This window comes from Centroberyx gerrardi, chromosome 16 (assembly GCF_048128805.1).
Source record: "Centroberyx gerrardi isolate f3 chromosome 16, fCenGer3.hap1.cur.20231027, whole genome shotgun sequence".
Taxonomy (NCBI): Eukaryota; Metazoa; Chordata; class Actinopteri; order Beryciformes; family Berycidae; genus Centroberyx; species Centroberyx gerrardi.
The window spans coordinates 18,577,555-18,599,423 of NC_136012.1; the positions used below are offsets into that span (position 1 = coordinate 18,577,555).

Genomic DNA, 21,869 nt, shown 5'->3' on the forward strand with positions numbered 1-21,869 from the left:
ATAGATACTGATAATTATCCCCATAATGAATTCCCAAGCAATTGATGCCGTTTGATAGAGACTAAATTCACATTGCCTTTAGGGAATGAGCCCAAGACACTTTGGTATGTGTACCTTCACATGTTACGTCTCCGTCAAGTACTGCAGTATAATGTTGTCATTAGACACAACAGATTGATTTTATTTGCTTCTTCAGTAAAAGTCCTACGCTCATTTATTCTTATCAATGTGCAAGAGCCACAGGAACAACAGATGGCAAGCTGTACAAGAATGGACAATAAAACATATACCGTATACAAGTAAGCTAAAAACTGGATTTAAACAATGTTAAGTAAAAATACAGGATAAACACATCATATTTATGTACATAAAAAAGACACTCAGATGTCTGGTGAGTGTCTTGCCTTGGAAGAGATGAGGGGATGAAATATGTACAAGTCTTTTATAAGGTAAGATCCAAGTGGTTGTGATTTCCTTCCCACTGAGTTGAGCGTCTACCTCTGGTCTGCGGACAGACTGCCGCCCTGCCCATCGCTCGCTGTGGATCGCTGGCTGATGTTACTCTGAATAAACTGTTTAAGGCCGTCAAAGCCCTGGGCAAACAGGTACTCCAGGTACCAGCCCCATGGCTTGGGATGCTGAACACACACACACACACACACACACACACACACACACACACATACACAGAGTTATATACAGGCCATCTAAAGACTTCCAGGATCAAACAGGTCTCTGATCATTACAAAAAAAAAAAAAAAGTCTATGAAATATGAATGCTAAACTTCAAACTGACATCACTACACGTGAAGTCTATTAACAAGGAGGAAATGAAAAGGAGACCCTTCATACCTTTATGGAATTGAGGTCCATGCCCCTGCTCCCTGGCCAACACTGATAAAGAGGGAACATAAATATTCATTGTCAACCCACACCTAGTAAATCTCAGCAGAACATCGCTGGAAGTTGCGGTCGGACAGAACCAAAAGAAGGTACGTGTATTATTAAATATGATGAAAACTTACGTCTCATGCAGCTCCCATGAATAATAAAATAAGCTACTGTATTAATGGATCTTCCATGAAAGATACATTAATACCACATTTGTCTCCTTGTCTGGCCTGTAAGTCTGTTAACCAAACTGGACAGACCGGCTGCGTGCTGGTACATCAAATGCCTCTTACAGTTTGGAAATCAGCATGAGCTTTTCAGCAGGTGTTTTTAAAAAGGGTATGTTGATGATACCCTTCGGCTAGAAGAATAATTTTGCTTCACCCCCTCTGGGCTGTGCTGCACCAGACAGGGGCCTATCCGAATCTCTCCGCACAAGCCAAATCAGAAAGTAAACCAAAGCATCCTAAATGCTACACACCCACCTTGTGGTGAAAGTCGACAGCGTAGCTCAAGAAGGCAGGGTGGTGGATGAAGTCGAAGCTGGTCCAGTACTGCGGCACTTTGCTCTCGACCAGCAGCTCCTCTCCCAGCTCCATACCCGTGCCCGGCTGGAACATCTTGGAGTTCCACAGGCAGTTGACCATGACGACCAGGTAGTGGTTGAATTCACGGTACGTCTGTCGGCTGATGTGAAAGGCCTGCTGAAAAACAGATGAGAGAGTTGAAGGCAAGACAGAATGGGAAGAGAATTAGATGAAAGAAAGATAGAAAGTGGAGAGAGAGAGAAATACAGAGAGAGTTCAACCAAACCACTCTGCATGTCTAAATATCTTGAGAATTTCACCAAGGTTGGATATTATGCGAGACCTCATTATATTATACGAGACCTCATTATCCATTATCTCTAATGTTTGCTGCGCTTGATGAATTTGCAAGTCGTTTACTGGGTCCATTTTCCTTGATAAGATGCAGTGACATTTTGAGTTGAGCATATTGGCTGGGTGACATCTAATTATAAATTCATGTCATATAGTGGCAGTCGTATAAAAAAAATAACAAAAAACATCTTTTCAAGTCCCCATCCCAGAGTGTTTTCAGTGTATCAGCTATAGGTAATGCTTGTGGATTCCCAAAGGGCAGGACTAGGTGATGGAAAATCTCTTTGCACCACAGTAACTCAAAATGTTTACAAACAGCAAACAAGTAAACTAAGTCAAGCTATATAACAGCATCAGCTAAATGCCTGAAATATAAATGCAACAACAGTTTGGTAATACATTTAAAATTAAATTAAAAATGCCAAACGGTGTGTATCTTGGGCTTTGTGTTTTATTTTGTTTGTACACTGTATTTCCCGTTTTTGCTTTGGGTTTGATTGTTGATTAGTTAGATTTAAATACGTTTGTTCTTTGTCCAGTCCTTTGAGACATGCAATGTGATGAAGGGCTATATAAATAAACCTGACTTGACTTTACAAACCAACAGGCCATCTCTTAATTAAATTAACTGCTAATATGGAAAGTATTTTCTCCCCACTGTATGACACATACCTGGTGTCCAGATGGAACAGATGGACATATAAATATGTTGCAGTAATATCTTGCACTAAGTGTGGTAAGCAGCTTTCCTTGACCTTATTATGCATTATCTCGACACATGCATAGTAGGGATGCCCCGATAATGTTTTTTGACGCTGATCGCCGATCGGCAATCGCCAATCGTCTATGAGCCATATCTGCCGATACCGATCGGCCATAGATAGATTTTTGTTTTGTTATAGCAGCTGGTATAGCAGTATTATAGGTCAGTTTCCATTTTACATACATTTCATCCATCAAATTGAGTCCTGGTTAAAAAGTATCCACATTTTCTTTTTTTCTACCTCAATATTTACTTGATCATTATGTAAACAAAACCATGTGCGTTCTAGGTAGCGGAACATGATTTAGTGAGATAACCGAAGCACAAGACTCAGACTGTTGCCACTTGCCTGTGCTGTTGAGTTGAGTTAAATAAATGGAGACACCCTCCGAAGATATATATATCCGTTTCAGTCTTTGTTTTTGTATAAGTGAATGTTTTTAAGAGAGAGAGAAATTAGACTTTTCAGTTGCCTCTCCGCTGTTAGGGTCTCGACCGTCGTCCAGTATGGCGTGGACAGCGGTGCAGAGTGCAGACCATTATGTAAACAAATGCACATGCGATGAATTGATGCATTAAATAAGCAGAGAATTAAATGAGGGGAAGTAGCAGGCGTGACGGACTGTGACGTTACTGGTTGTCCATGAAGATTTGTGTTTTTAGTTAACATGTAGCCTAAAGAAATATGAATTCAAGAAGTTCAAGAAGAGAAATGGCTCACGTGTTTTGCGTTATCGATCGGTTTTTGCAATCGCCGACTATAAAGCATTATCGGAATTCTCCGATCTCATATTTATACTGAATATCGGCCGATTCCGATTGCTGGCCGATCGATCACGGCATCCCTAATGCATAGCAACAAAAGTTTTCTTTACCTCTGTCAGTTTTTCTTGTCTCTTGGCTGATGTCAAGTTCACCTTGTACCTGCAAAAAAAAAACAAAAGAGCAGTGACCTCTGTGATCCTGAATTGTAGGAAAACCAACTATGTTTACATGCTCATTTCCAGCAACCTAAACATGTTGAAGTGTATTTAACCTTGTTAGCAGTCGTGAAAGAAGATGCAGTGTAAAACAATGTTCTTTTGTCACAACATATTTATGCTTAGCTTTGGAATAGTTTTATTTCACTTCCCCAGGCTACAGTCAATTAGTTGACATTGTAGGATGCGTGTAATTCAAGCCTGGAGTTATAAATGATGCTTGAATTCTACTTATGAAGAGGAGAGGAGAGCTTAAGTGTATTGCCTCTTAGCCTTTCATTATCATAAATCATACATGTCAGATTTACTGAGGAAGTGTGTTGAAGCCATTTCTGATTCCAGTTCCTTTTCATCATGAAATATGCATACACAAATTACATATTACATGCAGGGTATTTTGCACACGACATACAACTGGTGTGTGTACGAGGCTGAGGTCGAGATAATCTTGCGGCAGTCTGTAGCATGGAGATGACGAGTCCTTACCTGTACATGATGTGGGCCAGTCTGTCCACGCTAACGGGGTCGGTGGCAAACAGGGCCGGGTAGAACACTCCAACCGGGGGTATCACCACCAGGGGGAGCCCATACTTCAGAAACATGTCACACACCTGGGGGGAGGAGAGAAATGTGCAGGCATACACCCAAGCACATGCACAGTGACCGAGCAGAGGTGAGTGAAACGCACATATATACAAACAAAAATCTCATTGCTCCTACTTTTATTACGACCCTGCTTTGCTAGATGCTGTAGAGGCACCTAACAAGTCCAGGGACGGGTTTTATCTTGCCTGACTAAGCGGACAAAGTAAACACATTCATCAGCATCAGCCTAGTTACCGTCTCATAGAAATCCAGGATGAAACTGAGCAGGAGAGAGTGACAGCCTTCAAGCTGAAGGCCCACAGATGCTAGGTGACCCACGAAATGCACCAGCTCCATCAAGGAATCCTTGAACCCTGACAAAGTCATGTTTCTGGGGAAGAGGGCAGAGCAGAGGGTCAGACGCCTCAACACTTGTCAGTGTAAGCCTGAAAGGACTGGTTAGGTGTGAGAAAGTGGTTACAGTGTTACTTGGCCTGAAAGAAGAAAAAAGCTTAAAGATCTGTGACCCTTGTACTCAATGAATCAATTCACATGATGAAGTGTTTCAGGTCTATTGCTTGTTTATGCCCAAGGCCCCAGGAAGTATATGTGAGACTTACATGGAGGTGTGGCTATTGAGGCTGATATCCAAGCCATCCTCCAGAGCGTACACAGAGTGCCAGGTCAGCCACTTCAACAGCATACTGTTCAGACACTCTATCAAACCGCACTGGAAAGGGTGCCCACACACACACCCACACACACACACCCACACACAAAGAGGAGGGAAAGGGTTAATCACAGTTAAAACACACTCAGAGCCTAGAGTAAGAGCCATAACGAGTGCTTTATAAATACAAAATGCCATCTAGGGTCTGTTTTATTAAGTAACAGTCGGAGTTTCTCTGTCTGATTCAAATACAGTAGCAAGCTAGTTCTACTGGTGTCTCAGGGACGAAAGCTACCATATTGTCTACCTTGAAAAACAGCGTGGATGTGAAGAACAGCTGCATGAGGGGCTCAAACAGAAGCCGTCTGATACCTGGGGAGAGATAGAGGATTACAGTTGCACCAGCCATATAATTCAGCGCGCCACCATGCAATTCCCAGCACATGGCAGAATATGGCAGGCCTGGCTAACATGGGCATGTGGCTGCATTTTAATTAGGGGAGACAGCATGATTGGGCAGGAAATCGAGTGTGTGTATGTGTGACAGAGACACAGAGAGAAAGAGAGAGCACGCAAGAGGGAGACAGACTGACAGACAGACAGAGACAAGTGGTGGAGTAGGGAATACTCACAGGAACTGGGGATAACAGGGATGTTGCTCAGCAGGCTGAGGATCTGTGGGCGGAGGAGGGAACCATCCCAGACGTTGAGAAATTTGTAGAGAAAGGCCTCTGTGCTGGAGAATCCCTCCTGGGTGAGCAAATGGGACCAAAAAAAAAAACATATGTCTATGGTATCACTTATTAACAAGCAGCGAGTGTCAGCTGAGTGCATGGGTGCCAGTCAAGGGATACAGGAAATGGTGGATGACAGGTGTGAGGGAGAGAGGTCAGCGTCGGGCCTGAAGGGTGAGCCTCACCTGGAGAAAGTGCTGTGTGGACAGCAACCGGTCCAAAAACTGTAGAGCCTCTTCTGAATTCTGGGAGACTCCTCCGTCGCTGCAGAATAAAAACTCTTCACAAAAAAAGGGAAAAAGGGCGTTTAGCAGGTGAAAAAGTCAAGGGAACAAAAAGAAAAAAGCAGCAGATTTCTGATTCTATATGTCTTTTGACAGTGAGATCCTCCCTCTCTTTTAAAACCTTTCCCTGAAAGAATCCCTTTGATATGCCAACTAGGTAATGTTGTTTGGGTTCAACTCAAGGTGAGCTTTGCTTTGGATGCATCTTCCTGATGGAAGATGTCAGAGTAGTTTTGTAGTTGCTATCCCCCTACCTTCGTGGAGAGCATGGCCAAGCCAGAAGTTCAGGCGTAGGAAGGCAGACTCATCCTGTACACAGTCCAGGTACTGCAGTGCCAGACTGGAGCCTAGCAGAGAGCCCATCTGAGCTGGCAGCTGGTGTAAATGAAGAAAAAAAAACACATACATCCAAAAAAGTAAGATAAATAATAGTGGCAACGACAATAGTATAAAATATGCATGACTACAGAGGAGAAGCACAGAGATGTGATGAAAGAAATCATATTGTCTACCTGTACCCACACAGTCTCTCACATCACATCAAAGACAAACACACACACACACACACACACACACACACACACACACTTAAGGCCAGAGCGCAAAGCTGATCTGTGTGCTAAATCGGCTCAAATCAGGAGATTAGTTCACCTACTGAAGAATAAGAATCCCCTGATGCTCATGTCCTTGTTTTCACTGAGTGGGCCATCAATCCGCTACTGGGCTAATTCTTCAGTATCCAGTAATCCTCATAATGCCAGCATTGGGACATTTCTCCCATCACTCAAGACATTTTCCAGTCTCTTATTGTGTATGAACAGCTGCCTCCCAATATGGGGACTTTGTCAAGTATAATAAATAAATTAGAACCAGGGAAGACAGATTGTCGACGGACACGGCTCAGTCTTCCAATAATTACGGGGCAAATGCATCATTATTCTGAGAAAGCAACATTCTGCTTTTAACAACGGGAGTGCAGGCGAAGGAGGAGAGAATCAATGATCCCCCCTGAATAGTTTTATCTGGATGATTGACTGTACTCATCTGTCCATCCCAGCACATGGTAAACTACGGCTCCTCGGCTATAAAAACAGTTAATGCTATCGCCATCCGAACGCCTTATTACTCATGTTGGCTTTGTGAGCAGTGAAAGAGATAAATTTATGTAGCATGAAGCATAAAAGTCCTTAAGCCATTTAAAATGATTTATGTTAGTTTATCAGGTCATTGGATCTGTAGAGCAAATAGACATTTATGGGGAGGCCTTTTTAAATGGCCGTTCGCTTTGTAACTTTTTCAATGGATTACTCAGATACATCTCTTTTCATTTGTTAATTCATTATTCATAGAGGATAAACAAACCACTGATGAAGTCTGTAAACACAGCAATGGCACGTTCAGTAAGCAAATGACAAGCAGAGTGCTCATGAAGCTGCTTTATGCTTGAATCTAATAAACAAATGACAGTACCAGGCCACCTCTGCTGTGTTTCTGTAGGACAAAGTTGCTGGTGGCCTGGTACTTGGTCCAGGCAAAAATCTACAAGTGACACAGTGCCACCCTGTGGCCATGATGAAATATCACAAGTTAAATGGAGTGGGGTCATTCATTCTAATGGCGTGCAGAATTCAGAAATTGACATACTCTTTATTCTGCTGCTTAAATGCATATCTTCCATCTGTTCCTAATCCAGGTGTTTTGGGGCTATGGGACTACCAACTGAGAGTGGTGGCAGAGGTACAGAGAGGTAGAGGCTGAGAGACAGACAGGGGCAGATTCAGAAGTAGAATTCAGAGAGTCGTCCTAGGAAAAATTACCTCTATATGGTGGAGATTTTCCAGCAGTTGAGAGAAGGAGTCGAGCTGCACCAGGGGGACCACCTTTCTGCTGGAGATGGTGTCGGTCTGAGCCTGGGTTTGGACTGCAGAACTCAATGCTGGCAGTTCCAGATGGCAATGTTTCTGAGAGAGTATAGTAAAACAGGCAAGTAAGTATACAGGGAAGCCTAGGCTATTTCATTTCCTGGAATTAATCCTGATGCCAACATGAAAGGAAAAACTTAAAAAGGCTGAGATCACTCTACACAATAAATTCTACATCCATTTTCAAAATTGTTCTTACAACCGAATCAGACAAAATCAACTTAAACCCCACCCTCCATACCCTTTTCCTAGGGTTGGTCTTATCTTTCATCCTGAAGGTCAGACTGACGCCAGAGGCAACCTGGGAACTGCTCCTTTTCTGCACGGCAATCAATGCTGATTTCCAGGGAGCATTGTGGTTCCTAAAGCCTGCCTGAGAGACAACAGGAAAGATACAATCGCTACGGTGCTTTTGATGGTCATATGTTATAATAAAAGCAAAGTGGGCGTGAACTGCACAGTCCAGGTACAAACCTTCATTCGTGACGGAAGGGAGAGCATCACCAACTCGGGGCAGAACACTTTGTACAGCGACAGTAAGTGCAAGAGGAACGGCTGCTTGCCCTGAGGAGAAAGGAGAGAATATGAACATAGTGTTTATGATACATCTTTGAGCTAGGCATCTCCCCTTTTGATTGAGGTCTCTAATTATATGCAATACAACTATAAACGATTATATGGGAGGATAAACTGTTTATGGGAATTGTGTGCATCGTGCAGATAACACAATATGACAGTATTATTCCCTCCTGCAATTTATCATTGAATGGATTTACATACTGAGTGAGGAAATCATGTACTAGTTTTGATAGATGGCTCCAAAGAACTGAAAGGATGTGGAGATGAGAGGTTGAATCTGTCTATGAAATTTGATCACATCAAATCTGCAAAGGGCAAACAGAGGATGGTTACCAGTTTAGATTGTAGATCCAGTAGCTTCCTGACTCTGAACAGTCGCACTATGATGGAAAAAAGAAAGAGTGAAGCAGTGGATTATGCTTAGAGAAGGGATGAAGACAACACAAAAATAAACAGGGGATAATGGAGGAACCAGAAAAACAAATCAATGGCAGTTGTATATCCAAAAACCTTGAAAAACAAAAACATGTATATCACATCCCAGGTGTGATAATGTTTGGCTTACCACTTTCCTTTCTGGTCAAAAGGTACAACAGATGACAGACGAAAGGACACTGAAAAAATTGCAACACAATTTCATCATTAATCCACAAACATCAAAACTGTTCAGTGGCTCTCATATCACCTAATTAAGTCATGTCACTATGCTGGTAAGCACTCAATAATTCACGAGTCTACTAACAATAACCATGTAAGTACTGACAATACAGGACCGGTGCAGTCACAAACCACTGAGGGCTAGTTATGAAGTATCTTGCCAGTTATTAAGAATGATTAACTCCACCCAACCAAACCCCTTTGTTGTCTATAAACTTTATGCTTGACCTGAACCAGATCAACTAATGGTCTGTCTTTCTAGTCAGGCAGACATTTAGCTCCATCTATCTCACTGAGACTGTTTCTGTGCCTGGAACAGGGCACAGCATACATAAACCAAGTGGCATTTGCCAATTTACTCCTATTTATACTAAGCTCTGACAGATAGAAATATAAATATGCCATTTAAATCAAATGTCGAATTAAGATTAGTAAACTTTAGATTTCCCATTCAAACAGTTGTAAATAAATAGTATACAAATTTGATTTGATGCTGTCACATTTGTGCTAAGCAGCTTATTACAACAATGCCAAGATCATCACTACACATACCAGATTTTCCTCTGTCACAAAGCTGAAGAGGAAGCCATAGATGGCTCGAAGCTGGTCCTTAGCGTCAATCATGTCAAAAATGGTCAGCACCCATTTTATGAAAAGAACCTGGAAAATATGTACACATGCATTGGACACACACTCAGATTCATGAATTGTTAGGCTAAAACCTTAACCAGACATGACACATACAGACTCTCAGGCAGATAAACCAACACTCACTCATCGCTGCATAGTCCAAGAACCTCTTACACACACTAGGTGTTTTGTTGATTTCCAGTTATTTTTCCACACTGAATAATTGCATGAATGCAAAGTAAACAGACAGCTGAAGTAGTCTTACTTCACAGCCTGCAGCTTAAAAATGGATCAGGTGGCTGTCAGGTCCATAAACAGTCATTACACAAAATGGCCACTGGTAATGGCAACAGGTAAACTAAACTCACACTTTTGTTGTTGTATGTAGGATGATTAGATTAATAGAAAATTAAGTAAAACTAATTACTATTAATTATTTAGAATTCTCCCATATTTCTCTGACAGTTAATGTGACCATTGTACTTCTAATCCAACAATGTGCTTGTGAATTAAAATAATTAGGGCAAAACAAACAATGCAAGAAATGATTGCACAATAACACAAAATAAAAAATCTAAAAACTATCGTTGAGATCAAAGCTCAAGTATAAAACTTCAACAGGCAACTTCACACGTTAGCACCTCTAAATGGCAGCAAGAGGGAAATGTTTTAAAAATTTGAACTTAAATACCCAGAAATCATATATCGTTACATCAGCAGATGGCACACAGCACGGTCATGTTTACCAACCCAGCCAGTCTGTGACTGCTTGATACCAAAGGGACAAAATATTTTGCGCTAAAGTTTCATCACTTCCTGTGGACTGAGAAGTGTGCCGACACCCAAATTTAATTTAGGAAAATAGGGCGAATCTATGGGGTCTCAATTAGGGGAGGATGGGATGCTCTTTTCTGTTGCATCTGAGGCATTATAGGCAAGCCCAACACAAATGACAGTGTAAGACAGTTGTAAGTCAATCAATTACTTGGTCCTTACTTGTGTAGTGATAGGTATTTTGCTGACACACAGCCAAACTACCGCTCGAACAACGGCCTCCTGTGGCACCACAGTGGCAGGGATCAGACACTTCAGCACCCGGACACATGGACTAGATCCTACACAGAGCAGACCACAAAAAGAAAAACCCTTATACAGAGAGAACAAAAGTGAGACTGGCTGCTAAAATACTAGATTATTAAGAGACACCACCTACTTAACACAGGTGTTTCAGGCCATGAGGCCATACAATTCATGTACCTTGTGTTTGAAACATATGAAAACTATGTGTTCACATCATACTGATAATTACACATCACACCTACTGCATAAGCAATGTTTACCTCCAACATTCTTGTGAACTGGTCAATGAAACTATGCAAAGGTAGGCTGCATGGCTTTTACAGTGGCTTTTGTGCGGTCCAAACACAACAGTATTATATTTTAAAATGACTACCAGATATTATTGCATTTCATTTTGATAAGAAACTTCTGTACTGAGCCAATTATCATATCAGTGGCCTACAAATAGGGGCCCAATCCCATGGTTGGAAAAGCCAAATTTAACACATATCCAGCCCACAGTTGCTGAGATGTGACTATCTTACCCATACGAAGGCTCATGGCAAACTCCAGCATAATAGAGATGGCTTCTGGGGGAAGTCCTTTACTGTATGCCACTCTCTCCACCAGCACCAGGTTCCTCTCCACCTCATCATTCCCAGTACACGGAGTGCCTGCTTCAACTGGAGGAGGGAGAGGGGAACAGAAAAGGTGCAACAGAAAAGGTTCAGTTACACAGCTGACCAATACAACAAAGAAACAACAAAAAACAAGTTAAGATGTCAAAACGAGCTAGCTTAAGTATAGAGTTTGTTTGTTTGTTATTTCTGCTAAAGTTGATGTTTGGTCAAGTGACAGCAGACCAGACTGTCTTACTTACTTGGCTCTATTTACTGAGCCAAACTAAAGCATTCCTGCCACGAATCCTGGTTTGATGTCGCCAGCTAGCTAGCTAGCTAGCTAAACCAGCGTAGCAGTTGAGAAGTTCACTGGGAAAAAAATGGATGGTAAATTTGGCAACGTTAGGTAACTTATTGGTAACGCTATGCCCCATATTCAAAAAGAAAGTTTTTTTTCTGGCCATGCCTATTTTCTGTCTTTCTATTTTCCTTGTTGTAAATACTAGATAGTAACGCTGGTTACGCCAACGTTAGCCAGTTAGCGTTGCCGTTGCTGGGTGTGTTGTGAGCCGTGCCTACCGTCTGAAAAGTACTTCAGCGCAAGAACAAACGGATCTTCCGCCTCGTTTTTTCTTCTTTCTTTCTCTGCGACTCTCAAACTTCTGTTACTGCTCCGAATAGAGACAGATTGGTCGCTTGTAGACAACGAGTCTAAATCCGGCGGCCCCGACAGGTTTAGCGTTGTTGCCATTGCTACATTGCTAAAAACAAATAAATATTTGTTTCTCTCAGCCTTCAGCCATTCAAATAAAACTCAAATCTTCCGCGCGACCGTTTGCCGTGCGCTTGCGCAGTATACTCCATCCGCTAGCCTGCTTCCTGGTTGTTGTAGTCCATCCCATTCTCACCTCAACCGCCTACAACTTCACTCTCCTTTGGAATACTACTGCAAAGTCTTGCAATAGTGGTAAATAAAAAAGGTGGGTAAACTATTATCTCTAGCCGGTGATCATCAGTCGAACAATTACCAATATAACACAAATCAATTATATGTACTGTAAGGCACGTATTTTCCCCTATAATACCATATCATATAACTACATTAGTTTCATGCTATTACTATGATATGAGTAATGAGGTGGTTAGACTTGGTTTACAGCCCTGACTGTAAATCCAAGTTCATTTCACAAAATGCAATCTAAAACTGTTGTAAAATGTGTAATATAAAATGTTGATAACATAAATAACACATCTAGCCACTGTTAGGGCATGGTGGAGAGCACTGCATTTTAGGCTGTGCAGTTTATTGGCTTGTTATGAAGTAGTTACCTTAACAGGGATTGATGTACACATTGTTATATATGAGACAACAAAAAAACACAATGTTAAAACCCATATTGTTGGACAGTTGTGTTATTTGAATTGGCATTAAGTGTGCAGTACGGTTGAATGAAATCAAAAAACACAAATAAACAACATTTAGTTCATCTCACCTCCAATTCTTTATTTTAATTATATCATTTACTTTTACAGAAATATTGTGAAAAGACTAACTGACATGATTTTCAACTGAGATTGCATCCAAAAAGCTAAATTTGAATAGGAATCCTTTTCATAGCTTCAATGAGAAAATTAAAACAAATCAAACAGATAAGCGAAAGACTTAAGTGACAGTGAATGAACATAAGACTTTAACTGTGAACAGCAAAAGTCAAAATCCAGTTTCTTTAACAAGCAAAGAGACTTTTCATTGGGTTTTGCTCTGGAAACATGTAACCTAGTATCAGACACCTGATGCAGCACCTGCTGTCCTTTCCAACTAAACAACTTCAAGGTGATACTTGAAGCTGAAATGAGAAGGAGGATTTTCAGCTTATTTTTCTTTAGGAAAAGGGATTTCATGCATATAGGTATTGGAAAAAAAGAACAACTAGGATTTATATATTTTTTCTAAAATAGGCCTTCTGCTAAAAAAATGATGTGGATATTCAATAAATGCGAGATGATGTATAATCAGTCCATAAATCTTCCAACAGTACTCATTTTGGTTTATAATGTATACTTTAGCTCAAATGAAACATGCTTGAACTATTGTAAAATAATACAATTCATAAATTATCAGTTTCCCCTACCTACGATATAAAAAAACAAGTTAGAAAAACAGGCTACAAATATTCATTCATGAAAAACAACAGCATTCTCAAATCAACTTGTAGCCTAAAGGAAATTCATATGAAAGTAAAAACAAAAACACATACATATGGTATACGGTAACACATTGTATTGGTGGAATAAATATGGACAACAAAAAAGGGAAAATGGATGACTAGTGTGACAATGAGCCGAGCTCATTACAGTTTTCACAGGTATGATTGTCCACAGTTTTGTATCGGATGTATGGAACAAGAGTTTTCAGTTTCACAATAACAGTGCAGAGGAGTAGGTGAGAGTAACCAGTCAGCCAACAGGATAGGACAGGGGATGTGTGTGAGGGGCATCATTATCGGTAGTGACTGCTTCCTTCAAAATTTGAATTACTACAATCCATAGAAGAGGCGCAAGGCTCCCTTCGCTGCAGCCCGGACCAAAGGGGAACCGGAGCTTAGGACTGCTTGACCTTGTTCTTCTCCTGGTCGTTGATGTGCTGTTCCTCCCTGCTCTCCTCCCTCTCCGGCCGGTCCTCACTCTGGCGGGCGATGAGCAGTCGGCAGGTGAGCAGAATACCGAAGACTAGAGCGTGGGCGTATCGTTTCAGAGGGTCTCCTACTAGCTGGTGGAAGAAGAGGACGGCCAGCATGACCAGCAGCAGCAGAAAGTTGGCCACATCCTTCGGCCTGCCGGGCACCAGGGTGAGAACCACACCGCAGCCCACCTCCAGGGAGCCGATGATCTTACGGAGCAGGACCGAGCTGATGCCGATCTTTTTCAGGCCTGGCAACGCCTTGGCGTAGCTCTTGTATGCCCTTTTCTGAAAAACACAGAACAGAGACATCATTTCAGTTAATCCTAAAAGACTCAACAACTCCTTCAGGCAGTAGAAACTTCTACTGGGAGTCTTTTAGTGAGATGGATTAAGGACCAAGTGTGCATTAGAGGTTCACATCCTCAAGTCAAGCAGTGTTTCTCCACTAAAATGCTTTGATTTCCTCACTGTAATGAGTCTGGAAATGTGTGCCTATCGCTTTAATTGCAGGCCTGCAGTTGGGCCTTATCTGAAGAAAACCCCATAATCTTATAAAATGAAGCTGAACGACACTAAGCAATTATTCTCAATGCATATTCAGTTGGATTTAATGTGAAGTCTACACGCATGGCAGCTACTACCTTACACACAGCAGTTCAACATCAGCACCAGCAGGTGCATCACACAGAATTTGCTCGAATGCGCCGCCATTGCTCTTTGGCTATTAAATTACTCTCCACATGAATTGACAGCGAGTACTACAACACATATTCACATATAGATGAATATTTGCTAACTGATGATTGTTGGGCCCGTTCTTTGCTGCAAGTAGGCCAATGCTAAATTATCTATATGCTGTAACACATTTATAAAGGAATAGAGACGCATGCATTCATGCATTCTTACTTCAGTGTTTATTGGCTGTTGACTGAAATTATATCTCTAATCGTTTCATGAATACGTTGCAGGCCTGCTGACAATATCGACATCCTTTAAGGTTTATTATCTTTAAGCATATAGCCTTTATGCTAACTGTATTATATACAGGGAATGCAGCAGGTCTTAGAGGGATGCTTGAGAGAATATTCCGCTGGGAAAGGCTTGGCGATAGATGTGATGATGTCTAAATATACGATGCATTCATATTCAGTATCTTGGACAAATTTAGGTCAGCATCCCAGCACATTATTCGAGCTTGAGAGCCTTTCGCATCTGCACCCAACACAGAACAATGGCCTTTTCCCTCGGATGCAGACCAGCAGTTTTGTCCTCCCCCCCCAGTTTTACTCACCATTTCACTATATGCATCTTTGCTTAGTCTCGGAGTGAGCTTAATGGTTCCCATGAACACGAAAAACAAACCAAGAGCGAATGAGAGGGCCACAATAGTTATTGTCCTTGGTGAGGCCATGTTCGTGTGTGGAGACCCGCCACCGTGCAGCCAGTCGCTTCCCGGTGAACTGAATGAAACTCCGACGTTTTCCCGGTGAAGATGCACAAGGGGGATGGGCTTCTGGATGAGCGACAAAAATGGCGACGTACGGGTCCCAGTCAGTGCCCAGTGATCCAGGGGCGGAGCTAGGGTTTATGGGACAGGAGGTGACTCTGGGAACCCCCTCACTTTCCTCTCACCCCGACACCACCATTACAGCATCTAGGACACACTTCTGTCTACCCATCCGCAACTCAAACACACCCCCACACATTCATGACTGATCAGTTATTGGACATTTCCCTAACTGAAATTATGGGTTTTGGGCACTGCCTTAATTAACCAAACTTTCACCATGTTCAATTTTTGTCTTCGTTTTAGCCTACATGGGAAATACCTAGCCAATTTATATTCCTGCTTGTTCCAGTTTGTCTCAGATAACACAGCAGTTGCTGTATCATATTTTTGACAGTTTAGTTTTATTTGTTCTCAACCAAACCCAGCAGATTGAAATGAAAGTAGAAAATCTTAATAAATACACACTGGAGGCACACAAAAGGCATTTTTGCCCATATATCATCACATTCAATCCCTTGTGATTATTGTAATTTAAGATGTAAATTTGCCCATTCACATTTGAACTTTAGTGTTTTGTTTTCATGGAAAACAACTGGCCTTTTCCTCAAGTTTGGCTTTTATAACAAATAAGAGTAGAGGTGCAAATCCTGTGTAACAAAATCTGCCTATTATATTAGCTGACAGTCAAAAGCATACAAAATAATTAAGCTTATTTGGGTATAAAAACTCAAATAAGCATTTTTAGTTTACTGTGACTTTTTAAAGTTTCAGTATCTCAGAAAGTAGCATAAGGGGTTGCTAAATAATTTGCCCGCTATTATAACCGTAAGTGGTATGAGTGTTGCTCCTGCTATAATGTAAACACATAACATCAAACACATGGCAGTAGTGACAAAAGAGTGTTTATTGTAGTTTTCCATAGATCTGTTCATCACTTTAACAATGCCCACCCTGTACACACACCGTTCATTTCTGGAAAACGTGGACATTTTTCAAATAATCATAAAAAAACAGTCAAGACATTTCAAAAATCATATCTCCCTTTCAATCAAAATAACAAAGTAGTGGTATAGTATATAAACAAAAAACTCTTCTAACAGTTTGGCCAAGTACACAAGTTCATGTTTGACTTCTTTTTTGCTTGTTTTTTCTTTTTCTTTTTTGTAATTTTTATTTTTACATAATATATCTCTAATAAAAGGATAGCAGAACATTATCATGTCACACTATGAATAAATATTCAGAGCTGCCCTTCACTACACAGTGGAATTTCCAGTTGTACTCCAAAGGTTCAGGGATCAGGTCTGAGGTGAGAGTGTAAAAAGGAAATTATAAAGGAATAGTAGGCAGAATGTGTCTCTCTGCCTTTCTCCCGGTGACTCGCTGAGATGTGAGTGTGTGAAGTGATGCAGTGTGACCATAAACTCTTGCAAGTAGACCACACATCGTCACGTTCAGGTCGCGGGACACAACCAGGCTTCACTCTTTCACTTTCCCTGTTCCTGACGTTCCTTCAGAGCCATGATCGCTTTTCGATACAGATCTATCAGGGTTGGGAAACAGGGTTGTCTTTTAAAACTGGGATTTCATCACAGAGTCCACAGTGCTATCGTACTTGAGTGGGGAATTAAAGAAGTGGATGAGGCTCACCAAAGGTAGCAGACAGGTCAACAGGTTGGGAGTAATCTCTAGGCACCTCCTCCGTATTGATCTTGTTCTTCCTTTTTACTTTCACCACTTTCTTCTTTTTCCTCTTTTCCCCTTTAGCTAGACATGAGAGAAAAGAAATATTGATTTTTTTCCCTTAAACAAGAGTTGAAAGCTTATTAAGAACCCATGATGATAGTTTATTTAAACCATTTATACCTTTGGGTATCTTCTCTTCATTTTCAGGTGATTCTGGCACATCCAGAGTCTCTTCTTTCACCTTCGTCTTGCGCTTCAGTTTGCCTCTTTTTGGGGGGATCAGGGCACTGCTGGCTTTCTCTTTCTGTCCAGACTGCTCTTGCTCCCCTTCGTTGCCTTCGCCCTCCTCCTCCTGTTCATTCTCTCCTTCTTGGTCTTTTTCACCTTCCTTGATCTTAACATGCTTCTTCTTCTTTCTGCTCAGCTTCTTTTTCAGCGTGTTCTCCTGTGAGGAAAATACTTGTCAGCACCATTCGAAGTATTTATTATTACAAATGTCCAAAGTGCTTCACAATCAAAGCAAACAAAAGACAAAGGACAGGCTTACACAAGGAAAGAAGAAGACAGTGGTATAACCATTGGGGTTAGGGTGGGATACAGACCCTGGTTAGGGTAAAGGATGGAGTAGTGGGATAAATTTATACCAATAAACTAACATAGTGGAACAATAATAGAAAGAGAAACATCATTACATAAAAGCATGTCTATAGAAATACTGTAGGTCTTAAAAAGTGATTTAGACCTATTTCTGCTTTGACTAATGATATCACATGATTGATTAATAACAGATTAATAACATTTTCTTAACCTTTTGCAGGATGTTTCGAATGGGTTGCAGTTTGCCTCCACCCTTGGTCTTTTTCTCCTTCTCTTGCGGCTGATGAACCTGGCGAAGCTCAGACTTGATGGAACGCATTCTGAGGCGAGAAAATATTTTACATAAAAGGTCAGTGTGCAGCCCACACTGAATAATACTCTATACCAAAGTTGCTGTTGATCTATTCTCTGCACAATATCTGAAGAAAAGACATCTATGAACTATCTGAATGTGAAGACGTCTCTCACCGTTCCTCCTTGGTTTTTCTGCGTCCTTTCTCTGCTTTCCCAAGTTTTTCCCTCTCTTCAGGAGCCAGAGGCCTCTTGCTGTCCCGGGCTACGCGGGCACAGAGATCTGGGTAATCCAGACACACGGCACGCAGCAACCAGCGGAGGCCCCGCAGTGTCTTCCTGTCCGACCAGCGTCGCAGGTCCATTAAGGCTGAGCAAGGCTCCTGGGAGGGAAGGGAACTTCATCAATTCAGGATGAGTCTGTTTCTCTGTCTGAGTTGTCTACCTGCATTTCTACAATTCTGTGCTTCTCAATCTGCCTGCTTGTTTGTCTACTATCCACATCTGTCTCAATATCTACATGAGATTTGTGTCTGTCCAACTAGCAGTAGGTAATTGTAGGACAACACTTACAATATGGCACAGAGAGCGGCTCTGGTTGACCAGCTTCTCCAGAGACAGAAGCTCAATCAGCTCACTTCCCAGCAAAGCGTTCATCTTGTCCTGTTTATTGGCCAACCTGAAAAATAAAGGAAAGACTAACACAGTTAAAAAGTCGCCCCTCAATTTTACGGTTACCCGATGACTTCAGTTATTTTGATATTTTGTCTCATCAGCCACCAGAGAGCACTGTTTACACTGTGGATAACAAATCACTCCATTCATCCAATTAAGAAGTTGACTTTACTTACACCAGTATGGGTTTTCCAGCCACTCTTGGTTGCTTCAGCAGGTCAGCCAGAAGCTCCTTGACCTCCTTGATCCTCTGCCTGTCGCTGGAGTCGACCACGAAGATGATCCCATGCACCTCTCCATAGTGCTCCCTCCAGGCGGCCCGCCACTCCGCTGCTCCTCCCACGTCCAGCAGGGTGACCAGGTAGTTCTCCACTCTCAGCTCCTTGCGGACACAGCCATGGGTGGGACCCGCTTCCACAGCATGGGGAACTGAAGCAGACAAATATTTACGCACAGTGAGACACAGATGCGTTTTTTATTGTCTCTATTTCTGTTAAAGGCACATTTAAAAATGAGTCACTGTTGAATTACCTCTGAACATCCCCCTGATAGAGGATGTTTTTCCTGCTTTGTCAAGACCAAGCACTAGAACTGCCACTTTCCTGCGGAGAAGCACAAAATAAAATAAAATACAACATAGAATTTGAGTTAAAACTACACTAGGCAACTCACATGTTGGTGCTAAATGGCAGCAAGAGGTAACTGTTTGAAAAATGTGAACTTCAAGAGCCAGAAATCATGTAAGGTGGCATCAGTAAACTGCACACATACGCTCATGTTATGTCTAGGATCACTTTATACCAAAGGGAATAGAGAGGCAAAAGATCTAACGTTGGTGAGTCCAGGAGAATGGGACACTCCCATCTGTTGCATTTAGGCTGATTAAACAAGTGTTTTTGTTTTTTTTTTACATAGAAATCTTGCCTAGTGCAGCTTTAATTCATAGACATCAGACTAATATTACAATTTTCAATCAGTGTTGATCATGTTCGATCATTGTTGAAGTAATTTGCTTTCTCTTGCCTGATTGGCTCCTGTATCTTGGAGACCCAGGTGCAGCAGTTGCTCATCAGGTTGAACATGTTTACTTGAGGTGAGCAAGGTGAGCACAGTGGCCACCATTTTTTCTGGAACTGGTACCTGGGAACAGATGGCAGACCTTAGTATGACACACACACACATACACACAAAAAGGGCCAATCTGTTAAGTCACTAGGGGTCATGGCCGGGTCCAGCACAAAGATGCTGTGTGTCTGTCTCCCGTGGGCTTAGGACAGTTTTACAGATGGCCACTCCAGGCAATGATGTGACTGCCAAGTCTCTGTCTCTAGCTCTTTAGAGTCCAAAATTAGCTCACTTACTGAATATATAAGCAGTAATATTTTCTTTAATATTGTTGATCCATAATCAACCAAAAATATCATATAAGTATTTTTGTGCAATCAGCAATGAGGACCATTGCAGTGTTGTCAATCATGTTCTCTAACATACAGATTTCCATTTCCTTTTTGAAATGACTGTTAGGTGCATACATTTACTACACAGATTCAAACTTTAACAGGAATCTTCTTCACCCATACTTGGTACCATAAGTTGAACAGTTAAGATTTCTCTCCATTGTACATTGCAAGATTAGTTTATTCTTACATAACTAGTAGGCTACTTACACGAGTCATAGTTCTCGCACCTTCTATTCTCCTGAGCATATACAGTAAGTCTCAATGATCAATCGTGACATCACACACTTGGCCTGGCATAATCCGCTCATGCATGAGCACAGTACTAGCTTTCTGCCATGTCCTGGGAACTATGAGTCGTCTGCTCAAGTCTAGTAATACACACTCAGCAGGTGTGTCTGAAGTGACAGCCGGGCATGTGCTAAAAAAAAAAACAAGCAGGTCTGTCAGCCCTTTGCCCACTGCATCTGCTCAGGCTCTGTAATCTGCTAAAGCCCTGACTGATTCAGTTAAGAATGTCCCTCTTTCACCGTGTTGTTAACAAGCTGACCCCATTTTTGTTTTGACTAGAGAAGGCAGACAAGCCATCGCCTGCATTTCCACAACACTATGAGCATGAGTGTGTGAAGATTTCCTCTGTTCAAGAAGAGCATTTTACTCAACGTCCAAAATCAGTGTTTTGGACATTCAGAGCAGGCTAGCACACCAGTTTCACTATCTGCAGTACAGAACAGTAACAGTAATGACACTAACACGAATTATTAGTGTGACTACTATGATTAACAACTATTTCAAATGACACTGTGAAAGGATGCAGTGTTGAATGTAAGAAAAGTTCAAATGTGAAGGTTTATGTGTTGTGCTCAATGTGAAGATTTAAAAGGAAAAGAACATTAAATCTTGTATGTTCCGAATTCTCTGGGTTTTCTCTGTTTCATCACTACTAGCAATTTTCAGCTGATTTTTGTAAATACTGTGATAATATTGTTTACCAAGAATGTTTTTGGCAGACATGATCATACCATGAAAATCTGATATTAGCCCACGCCTAGAACAAACGTATTGACACCACTGATATCAGAAAGCATAAATAAAATGACAGATGGGAATGTAAAGGATGGCGGAGGCCCAGTAGATAAATTCACAATTAAACTCTTCATAGTCAGCAGTAATCATGGCTATGTGAAAACCTGTTGATGTAAACAACAAACCTCTACAGAGGACTAGTTTGACTGTGTTCAATCAATATCTGAAACAAATAAATCTAAACCTAAAACACTCTTGCGTCAAGAAAAATTGCCAATCTAAATTCACACACAGTGAACAAACCCTGACATACACAAAATGCAGTGGAACAAGGAAATGAAACAATGCACTTTAAGCCCAGTGGACACTACAAGTCTTGCTAAGTCCCTCAAACAGGCTCAAACAGGATACATGGAGACCCCATTGGGTCTCCATGTATCACTTACTTCGCCACATCAGATGCAAAATTTGCAAAGTTTAGTACAACTAAGATAAATTGAAGGAATACTTACAGAAGGATTTCTATGTCCATGCATTTGCTTGTGTGCACCTCTCTACTGACATCTTGTACCAGCCAGCTACAGAACTAATCAGGCTCAAACTAAGCCCTTGGTCACCTCATGTGGGAGGTGCAATCTGGGAAGCGTGGTATTGGCATTTCAACCAATCCCACGGCCCTTTGAGCCAAT

The 21,869-nt window shown here is 41.5% G+C and overlaps 3 protein-coding genes across 3 annotated transcripts; all 3 read right to left on the bottom strand.

The window, feature by feature from the left end:
• Positions 1–207: 207 nt before the first annotated feature.
• cenpi (centromere protein I) lies at positions 208–12,065 on the bottom strand. The gene is made up of 20 exons (XM_071916182.2): positions 11,835–12,065; positions 11,181–11,318; positions 10,573–10,691; positions 9,499–9,606; positions 8,855–8,903; positions 8,623–8,669; positions 8,185–8,274; positions 7,952–8,083; positions 7,606–7,749; positions 6,043–6,163; positions 5,690–5,784; positions 5,403–5,520; positions 5,078–5,142; positions 4,721–4,830; positions 4,356–4,491; positions 4,002–4,126; positions 3,411–3,459; positions 1,377–1,595; positions 853–894; positions 208–638 (listed from the first exon to the last, which is right to left on the bottom strand). The coding sequence occupies exons 1-20, from the start codon at positions 12,004–12,006 to the stop codon at positions 495–497; spliced, it is 2,223 nt and encodes a 740-aa protein (XP_071772283.1). The 5' UTR covers positions 12,007–12,065; the 3' UTR covers positions 208–494.
• Positions 12,066–12,785: 720 nt separating this feature from the next.
• Positions 12,786–15,375, bottom strand: tmem35 (transmembrane protein 35). Its single transcript, XM_071916189.2, has 2 exons — positions 15,230–15,375; positions 12,786–14,223 (listed from the first exon to the last, which is right to left on the bottom strand). Exons 1-2 carry the CDS (start codon positions 15,347–15,349, stop codon positions 13,858–13,860), a joined length of 486 nt encoding a protein of 161 aa, XP_071772290.1. The 5' UTR covers positions 15,350–15,375; the 3' UTR covers positions 12,786–13,857.
• Positions 15,376–16,676: 1,301 nt separating this feature from the next.
• On the bottom strand, positions 16,677–21,712 carry arl13a (ADP-ribosylation factor-like 13A). The gene is made up of 10 exons (XM_071916193.1): positions 21,693–21,712; positions 19,721–19,837; positions 19,229–19,299; positions 18,874–19,126; positions 18,596–18,701; positions 18,200–18,405; positions 17,943–18,051; positions 17,315–17,579; positions 17,099–17,215; positions 16,677–16,991 (listed from the first exon to the last, which is right to left on the bottom strand). Exons 1-10 carry the CDS (start codon positions 21,710–21,712, stop codon positions 16,936–16,938), a joined length of 1,320 nt encoding a protein of 439 aa, XP_071772294.1. The 3' UTR covers positions 16,677–16,935.
• Between the last annotated feature and the right edge of the window lie 157 nt (positions 21,713–21,869).